Source organism: Littorina saxatilis, linkage group LG12, assembly GCF_037325665.1.
Source record: "Littorina saxatilis isolate snail1 linkage group LG12, US_GU_Lsax_2.0, whole genome shotgun sequence".
In the NCBI taxonomy this organism is placed as follows: domain Eukaryota; kingdom Metazoa; phylum Mollusca; class Gastropoda; order Littorinimorpha; family Littorinidae; genus Littorina; species Littorina saxatilis.
The window spans coordinates 82,858,298-82,868,453 of NC_090256.1; the positions used below are offsets into that span (position 1 = coordinate 82,858,298).

General features: G+C 45.1%; 1 protein-coding gene across 1 annotated transcript in view; it reads right to left on the reverse strand.

Annotated features, from left to right (window-relative positions):
* The window catches only part of LOC138982952 (macrophage mannose receptor 1-like), a 54,632-nt gene extending 45,571 nt beyond the window's left edge, over positions 1 to 9,061 (reverse strand). The window contains exon 1 of the mRNA XM_070356350.1: positions 8,655 to 9,061. Within this exon, the coding sequence (XP_070212451.1) occupies positions 8,655 to 8,697 (43 nt within the window). The 5' untranslated portion in view covers positions 8,698 to 9,061. The remainder of the gene's footprint in view (positions 1 to 8,654) is intronic.
* Between the last annotated feature and the right edge of the window lie 1,095 nt (positions 9,062 to 10,156).

Here is a 10,156-nt window from a genome sequence, read left to right on the forward strand (position 1 = left end):
CATTTTGTCGTCCATCTTTGATGTTTATGTTTTTAGGACACCTTTGATTATGTTTTTAGGACACCTTTGATGTTTAGTTTGATGTTTCGAATTCTAAGTTTAGTTTTTTCTTTTCTATCAGTTTCCACCGCTCCGCGCTTCTCGCACCACGCTCCGCGCTTCTCGCACCACGCTCCGCGCTTCTCGCTCCGCGCTTCTCGCTCCATGCTCCACGCTTCACACTCTACTGTTCTGACTTCACATTTTAGCTTTAATTCACATTCGAAACTTAGATTAGTTTTTCCGCCACGCTCCTATATAGGTTACTTAGCTCTCCATAGGTTTATGTTTAGCTTTTTATATATTGATATTATGAGCTGATTCCGGATTATTATGACATTGACAAGTATGACCATATTCACAATAAAACTTTAATTAATTTTCCAGTTCTAGTGTTCGTTTTGTTTTGTGAGCGCGTCGGTTCTTTGTAGCACCAAAATTACATCCTCCAGAATTTACATAAGTCATCTTAAAATCTTACAGCAACTCAAGGGCAAGCACAGTGGAAACTATGATATTTTTTGGAACATTTTGGATTGTTTTCGACAAAGAACTTTATGAACTTTTGTAGGCCTGTGATTAGGGCCACTGACTTTTGAACTTCTTATCCTTACGGATCTTGTGAAGAGATCATGAACCTTTTGTCTTAAAGGAACTGTGTTTCGTATCTAGCGAACAATATTTTAATTCATTTTTGTCGGGCCCAGAGCAGAGCAACTTAGGCATTATTTTAGGTTTGTTGACCATAGCATTGCACACTTCGTACTTCGTATTTTCTTCCCCTCTAGTGAGTGACCCGAGGTGTGCCGTTTTGAATTTTGTTTCTCTATATTTCGCAAGTCTTTGTTAACCTCTACGTTTTCACTTGACTTAAAGTATGGATGAGAAATTACCTTCTCATGAGAGTGCCGAGCTATCCCCTTACACTTTGAAGGTAGAGAGGGATGAACATTTTGCTTCGGACACTGATAGTCGTAAGAATGAAGGCGACCGTGATGGCGCTCAGGGAGAGACTCTAGCTGAACCCACTCAGACCCAAGACACTTTGAATTCAGATAACTTTCCCTCTCAAGCTGAACATTCTCCTACACAGGAAGGTTTAGGAACTGAGCCCTCCCAACAGGCTGCAAGTGCAGAGCATCTCGCTCAACGAAGTAGAGAAGAAAGAGGCCCCGCCATTGTTAGGGCTAGACTTAATGCTGAGGCTAGGGAACTGTCAGACAAGTACTGGGCCATAAGCCGAGCTCATAAGAATATGATCAGCGAGTTGTGCACAGCCTTTAGGGAAACACCAGACAAAAGGAGAGTCCTTAAAGTTCATAAGATACTCCTTTGTGAGCACCTAGACGAGCTAAATGTAGCGAACTCGAGGCTTTGTCAAGTGGCTGAAAGTGATGTAGCTATAGAAGAGGATCTGAGCGATATGCACATGCAAACGGAGACGCTCAAAGAACAATATCGCAGTCTCTTTCCCAAGTTAGACCCGTACGCCTCCAGCTCGGACTTGACTTCCACAGTCGCTTCTGGAGGTGCTAGAGAGGTTTCTCTAGATGCTTCTTTGGCGGTTAGCGCAGCGAGATTTAGGTCCCAGCAAATGGTCGCAGATGAAAGGGCTAGACAAGAAGAGACTCTTTTGCTTTTAGAGGAGAAGGCTTCTAGGTCTAAAGCTTTGGCAGCAGAGAAGAAGGCAGAGTTGGAAAGAGAGTTGGAGAGGTCTATAGCTTTGGCTGCTGAGAAGAAGGCAGAGATGGAAAGAGAGTTGGAAAGAGAGTGTGCTCGTTTAGAGAGAGAAGCTCAAGATGAAAGGTTAGCTTTGAAGAAAAAAGAAAAGGAAGTTAAGGCTGCACTAGAGAGGGTGGAGAGAGAAGGCAAGATGCAAGAAGAGCATGACGTTTTTAAGATCATTAAAACTGACATAGAAGACCAGCAAAGGGCTAGAGAAAGATTCATGCCCCAACTACCTCGTGACAGCCCCATTGATAGGTACCTAGGTACTCACAACCCCCTGCATGTAGGTACACACATAGAGAGCATAGGAGATGTAGCGGTAGGGTATGATAGGCACACACAGCACACACAAGATACATATAAGCCTGCGACAGCCGACACCTACGCCCGCCCGCGTCACCAGCCGGCAGCCAACACCCTCGTCTCTGGGCAACATCAGCCTGCGGCAGCCAAGCCTGGACTCCCGCCACTTCAGCAGCCCACGGAGGTCAGGGCTTATGCCCCTTCGCATCTCCAGTCGGCCGCCGAGGATATCCGCGACACTCTTCGAGGCATCTCCAGGACCCTTGCCCAACCTGTCTCCGCTTCTCACCCACTTCCAGCAGCGGTCACAGCCACGGCTCCTACCACTACGACGATGACTACAGCCACCACGATGACGACAAGAGTCGGAGGCCAATTCGCGACCTCCTTTCGGCCTCAGTTTGTCAAAGCTGAGATTCCAAGCCACGGAGATCGTCCTCGCCAGATCTACGCGCCTTCCCGTTTCCCTCACAAATCCCTCAATCCATCAGCGAGACCTTTTCCCGGGCCTTTCCCTGGTCCTTTTCCTGCCATGACCTCCCGAGAGTCTCCGACCTATGTGCCAAGCTTTGCATATGGGCCTTCTGTCATGCATCCTCCCATGCAAACGCAGCAATATGACCACGCTGCAAGCTTTGCTCCTGACACGGACTACACACAGCATGGTTTTCAAGAGGCTCCGGTCACGAGCCCTTCAGACGTCTACTACGGGCAAGATGCATACCTTCCTCAGATGCAAGGCCAGCCAGCGCTCTCCGAGGGTTCTGCCCTAGCTCGTACTCTAGCTGAGGCTCTCCTGATCAACAGGTTACTGACGCAGGAGCCCACTACGTTTTCAGGAGATCCTTTGACGTACCCTCTCTGGAGGTCCTCATTCACTCTTTTGATTGAGCGGCAGGGCGTTTCTGCAGAGGAAAAGCTCCTCTACTTGGAGAAGTACTTGGACGGTCCGGCGAAGGATGCGGTCAAGGGACTCTTTCTGATCAGGGATGCCCAGGCCTATCAGCAGGCTCTTCAGACGTTGGAGGAAAGGTTCGGCAGTTCTTTCGTCGTTGCCAGAGCCTTCCGAGAAAAACTAGATGCATGGCCGGTAATCAAATCCAAAGATGGACAAGCCCTCCGCGCCTTCTCGGACTTTCTTGGACAATGCCTTGTGGCGAGCCGAGTGATAGGCCAGCTACAGAATCTGGAAGACCAAGCCTATCACAAGACACTCATGAGCAAGCTTCCAGATTGGTTGGTGAGAAACTGGGTGCGGAAAGTAAACAAGACCAAGAACGAGAAGAAACGCTACCCTACCTTTGAGGAGTTGTCAGCTTTCATCAAGACAGAGGCAGACATCCTTTGCGAGCCCCTTTTCTCCTCCAGCAAATCTGCCGCCTCTTCCACCTCACAGACCGCCAGTTCAGCAGTCCCCAAGAAAACATCGTACAGTACGGATTGTTCTACTACATCTGCATGTCAAGAGTGTGACAAAAGTCTTTGTCAGCATCACGCGAAAACTGTCCTGAATACGAACTGCGACGAAGTCTGTCCCTTTTGTACCGTTCGTTTTCCGACCAGCTCTTCTTCTCATCCTCTACTCAGATGCCAGAGGTTCGATGAGATTCCCGTTGAGGACAGGAAACACTTCATGTACGAAACGTCCTTGTGCTTCTCCTGTGCCAGAAAGACTGACCATAGAAGTGTAGACTGCACTACCAGGGCGATATGCGACAAGTGCCAAGGCCCACATCTCACTATGCTGCATGGAGCGCCTAGCTACAGGAAGAAGATTCCCAATCAGCAACGGAATGCCCGGGGACCGCCAGATTCTTCAAGGTTTGTCTGTATCAGTCAAGATGCCCGTGTTTCTGCCTCTGGATCAGCATTCGCGACGACCAACAAGTCAGACAGACCAGTCAGAGCTACCATGATTGTTCCGGTCAGAGTTTCGACGAAAGAGAATCCCACGGTAGAGCATACGACATACGCGCTGCTTGACACCATGTCTTGCATCTCCTTCGTTACTGAATCTTTGAGTGACAAGCTGAACACTCATTCTGAGCCAGCGTCATTGAGGCTGAACACTATGACTTCTCAGAACACTCATATTGAATGTCAGAGAGTGACCGGATTGTGTGTCAAGGCCCTCAACTCCAATGTTTCCCACAACCTGAAAACGCTCTACACGACGGACCATCTCACCAATGACACTGAGAACATACCAACATCAGAGACCGCTCGTAACATCAAGCATTTGAGTCATATTGCCAGCGAGATTCCCCCGTTGCTCGAAGGCTGCACTCCCGGGTTGTTGATTGGCTACGATCATGCAGAGCTATTCATGCCAGAGAGAGTCATCAAGGGAGACCCATACGCCGTTCTCACACCGTTGGGTTGGACCATACTGGGACAAGTGTCGCCGAAACAGTCTGTCCATGACGTGATGCACGTGTCTCTAACAGAACATTGTCTCAGCGAGTACGAAGGTGAATCAGTCGCTTCCGTATATCGCACGACACTCGCCGAACCCAGAATCTCCGACGCCCTCCATGTCATGGAAAGGACGAAGAAGACAAGTACGAAGAAGACAAGTACGAAGAAGACCACAATGAAGAAGACCACGACGAAGAAGACCAGTACCAGAAGACCAGTACGAAGAAGACCAGTACGAAGAAGACCACAACGAAGAAGAAAGTGGCTTCTTCCCCAACGTAACGTTGCTGTCGGAGATGTCGTCGTGCTACGTGACGAAGCCGTATGCAGAGCAGATTGGCCTCTTGGACTCGTGACGGAGGTTCGCCCCAGCGACGATGGACTCGTGCGAACCTGCAAGCTCAAGACTGTTAAGGTCACCTCGAAGACGAGCCATTCCACTTTCTACTACTGGCGCCCCATCTCTAAGCTGACCGTGCTGGTGAAGGCAGACCCGGACACCCAATGACTTTTCCAGTGAACTTTACTGTTTTCGACAGACCGTTTGTGCATGTTTTGGTCTGACGTAATCCGTTCGCCTTTTTAAAGGTGGCGCTGTTTTGATTTGGGGAGAAAATTTCGTCTTAATGCAAATATTTTTTGTGACTTTGTGGTTTCTCCCCATTTGTATATATATGTTTTTGGTTCCGCATTTTGGAACGAAAGCTCTTGACAGAGGCAAGCGCTTAATGAATCGGTTTGTTTAGTCCTTCCCGCGTGCGGATGCCTGTGCTTATGATTAAGACGACTGAAGATGTTTTTCTTTTGTATTTTGTAGGTTGCGACTACAGTCTTTCATACTGAGTTGCGGGTTATGTAAAGGTGTAAGAATAATGTTGACACGATATGTTGACAGTGACGGACTGACGAAATATGATGTTACATTTGTTGAAAGAACACGTGTGATTTTTTAGATTGAGACTCATTGAGAGTGCGTTTCGAACAGCTACGTTTTGGATAATGCCGAAAGGATTCTGTAACGTTTCGGTTTTTTGTATTTTGAACCACGTATGAGAGTGCGTTTCGAACAGCTACGTTTTGGATAATGCCAAAAGGATTCTGTAATGTTTCGGATTTTGTTTTTGAACCACGCATGTATTCGATGATTTTTGTTGATTTTTTATGTCGACTTTTGTAAAGACTAAGATGTCTTCGAGGGGGGAATGTGAATGCCCCTGCCAAGGAGCCTTCTGTGTATCTAGATTCTTTTTGTTTTGCTTGTGTTTTTTAGTCTTGCTTCTAGCTGGACTCGCATGCGACTTTCCGTGGTGGTGGCTTCCCCTTTTTGTTCTTTCACTTTTATAATCTTATTTCACTTTTGTCCCTATTTGTTCCCATTTTGCAGCCACCTCTGTAGGTTCGCGTGCGGGTCTAGCTCGCTCTTTATCTTTTATTTTTCTTTATTAAGTATGAGCGTCCTGGTACGAACTTTGTTTTGTTATAATGACGTTAAATATTGTAACGAACTAATTTATAAACAAGGTTGTGTGGCCGGCGTTTTTCTGATTTTAATTTCATGTGCCTGTATGGCTCACGCTGGACAGCCTATGGAGTTTTTCCCCGGAGAGCACGGGACGCATGTTTTGCAACAGTAATATTGTAGTAACGCGCAGTATTTTTAGTTCACCTCTGTGGTGGATAGCCTGTATTCGTCGTCACTTACTGGGAAGCCGTTCACGGAACAAGATGTTTTAGGATAGATAGATTTTTTTGCTCTGTTCCGGGGCCCAGTGTTTTCTGCCAGCCTCCAGTTTTGTTTTTAAGTTATTTTGTAGTTCAGGTTCAGTTGCTCGCCTTGAGTCTGTTTTAGATTATTGATGCTGTCAAAGGCGAGTATCCATTTCTGACTATGTTTCTTTATTTACCGAATTCGTGTAATTTTAGTTTTGAATCTTTGTCTTCTGTCCGTTTCTGTGTCTTCTGTCCGTTTCTGTGTCTTCTGTCCGTTTCTTTGTCTTCTGTCCGTTTCTGTGTCTTCTGTCCGTTTCTGTGTCTTCTGTCCGTTTCTGTGTCTTCTGTCCGTTTCTTTGTCTTCTGTCCGTTTCTGTGTCTTCTTTCCGTCTCTGTGTCTTCTGTCCGTTTCTTTGTCTTCTTTCCGTCTCTGTGTCTTCTGTCCGTTTCTTTGTCTTCTTTCCGTTTCTGTGTCCTACGTTTATTCTATGTAGGGTTTTTCTAACATATTTTTGTCTTGGTGATTTTTTATTGATTTGCCGCCATCTTGTTTCGGCCGCCATTTTGTCGTCCATCTTTGATGTTTATGTTTTTAGGACACCTTTGATTATGTTTTTAGGACACCTTTGATGTTTAGTTTGATGTTTCGAATTCTAAGTTTAGTTTTTTCTTTTCTATCAGTTTCCACCGCTCCGCGCTTCTCGCACCACGCTCCGCGCTTCTCGCACCACGCTCCGCGCTTCTCGCTCCGCGCTTCTCGCTCCATGCTCCACGCTTCACACTCTACTGTTCTGACTTCACATTTTAGCTTTAATTCACATTCGAAACTTAGATTAGTTTTTCCGCCACGCTCCTATATAGGTTACTTAGCTCTCCATAGGTTTATGTTTAGCTTTTTATATATTGATATTATGAGCTGATTCCGGATTATTATGACATTGACAAGTATGACCATATTCACAATAAAACTTTAATTAATTTTCCAGTTCTAGTGTTCGTTTTGTTTTGTGAGCGCGTCGGTTCTTTGTAGCACCAAAATTACATCCTCCAGAATTTACATAAGTCATCTTAAAATCTTACAGCAACTCAAGGGCAAGCACACTTTGTTTTATCTGGAGTAATAAGCATACGATTTGCAGAACACCACTCCGAAACATCGTTTAGGCTCTGTTGCAATTTGTCTTGAATTTGTGCAGGGCTTTTCTCTGTTGCATGTAAGGTAGTATCATCTGCTAACATATGACACTCAACAGATTCAGACTGTAGGTCACGTACAGGGGCAAATCATTTATATACATGCAAAATAAAACAGGTCCCAAAACAGACCCCTGTGGCACTCCACATTTAACAGTGCCCTGAGAAGAGTACGTATCGTGTACGAATACAGATTGAACCCTCTCTCTAAGATAAGAGTAAAAAAATAAGCGACAGTGGTAGAATGTTTCAAATAACATTTTAATTTCTTTAGAAGGATCTCATGATCCACGAGGTCAAAAGCTTTTTTTAGGTCCAAGAAAACATCCCCAGAAATGTCTAACCTATTAATGGATGAGTACCATGAATCAGTTAATCTGGCAAGGGCAGTATTACATGAATGTTGAGAGAGAAAACCAGACTGAAGCTGATGCAAAAGGTTGTGGTCCTCCAAATAAGTAACCAGATGTTTCTGAACATGCCTTTCAAGAGGCTTAGATAATACAGATAACAAAGATATAGGTCTAAAATCATTTAAGTCTTGAGAACCTTTTTTCTTTGGCAAAGGTATGACTTTTGCTTTTTTAAATTCTTTATCAACAGTAAGTCCCAGTAAACGGTGCTCAGATACTTGCTCAATGGAGTGCTCATTTAGGAACAGACTCAGTCATTGAGAGAGATAGAGAGAGAGAGAGAGAGACAGACAAACAGACAGACAGACAGATAAAGATATAGACAGACAGACAGACAGAGCAAAAAGAAAGCAAGAGAGAGAGAGAGAGAGAGAGAGAGAGAGAGAGAGAGAGAGAGAGAGAGAGAGAAAAGACAGAGAGAGAGACAGACAGACAGAGGGACAGAGAGACAGAGACAAAGACACAGAGACAGAGACAGACAGACAAACAGACAGGCAGACAGACAGACAGATAGACAGACAGACAGACAGACAGACAGAGAAAGTAAATGAGTGAGAGAAAGACAGAAACAGAGTGAGAGAAAGAAACTGAGAGAAAGGGAAAGAAAAAAGAGAGAGAGAGAGAGAGAGACAGAGAGAGAGAGAGAGAGAGAGAGAGAGAGAGAGAGAGAGAGAAACAGACAGACAGACACAGACAGACAGACACAGAGAAACGGAGAGATGGAGACAGAGACAGACACTGTGAGATAAAGACAGACGCAGACAGACAGACAGATCAAACAGACACCGTCAGACAATCCCCGACAGACAAGCAGACGGACAGACACATTGAGATTTACTGAGTACTCACCAACAACCGCGGAAAGAATTAACGTTGCCACGAGCATCTGCATTGTGTCTGCAAGAAAACGATATCTTCGTCGCACCTCGGAAATGTCCAAGCAGTCTTTCTTCGTTTCTATACGCTTTCCTATTTCTCTAACATGAAGAAAAGGAAAACATTTGAGATTCAGCAAACAATTAAAAACTTAAAAGAAACCGAGCCACAAGCACTTATTGTAACGGCCACAAAGTGCCGCCAGGAAGTTCGATGTTTTCCCCTCACTGGAACAGCTTCATCAGTCTCGAAATTTCACCGGCGGGTGTAAAAAAGTGTGGACGAACTAAGACTGTGATACCCAGCTGATAACACAGAAACAAATATCACACTGATGCGAATAACGGTCCCGAGAGAATGGATGCTGAAAGGTGAACACTAATCAGCAGGTGAGGGCGATGTGTGACTCGGCAGTGATATCTCAGCATAGATAGCGTGGTGGGACCTGTGGCTATAGAGTTGTGCATTATATCAGTGTGTAGCTGTAGTGTTCACGGCAACTTGCGTGTAAAAAGAGTATGAAATGACTCGAAACACAGCTAATGCCGGTCAAAAACAAATTTCATATTTTATCTGGTACATTTGATCAAGTAAACGATTAAAAACGGTTACTGAAAATCTGGAAAACACTATGATAAAAACATACCCACACACAGGAACACAAAACCACCCGGCCGGATACATGTACAAGGTGTGCATGTGTGTGTGTGTGTGTGTGTGCGTGTGTGTGTGAGTGTGTGTGTGTGTGTGTGTGTGTGTGTGTGTGCCGTGTGCGTGTGTGTGTGTTTGTCTGTGTTTGTCTGTGTGTATGTGTATATGTCTGGATGAGATAGAGGGAGGAGAGAGAGAGAGAGAGAGAGAGAGAGAGAGAGAGAGAGAGAGAGAGAGAGAGAGAGAGAGAGAGAGAGAGAGAGAGAGAGAGAGAGAGAGAGAGAGAGAGAGTAGATGCTCAAAGAATACAATGACAGTGTAGATTATTGCGCTTCATAGATATTATGCATTATTATTATTATTGTTTGGAATAAAGGTACATATCAGTAAACAATGCTTGTTTTCTTCTGTTGAATAACTCACAAAGCGAGGTCACCTGGAAAGATTGGGTAGCAGCAGTATAATCAATCTGTCAGTAATGTTGAAATACAGTGAAAAAGCTTGCCTTCAAGATGAGATGACGGGAGTAACCAGGGAGCTGTGGATCCGTCTGTGTGTTTGGTATATTTTTTTGAGTCACGTATCACACGCACAAACGCATGCCTACACACCACTGAACACACAGACAAACACAGACACAGACAGACACAGACACAGACACACACACACACACACACACACACAGACACACACAGACACACACACACACACACACCCACACACACATGTACACACACACACACACACACACACACACACACACACACACACACACACACACAATTACACTGGACAGAAAAACGCTAACTTGTTATAAGTAGGCC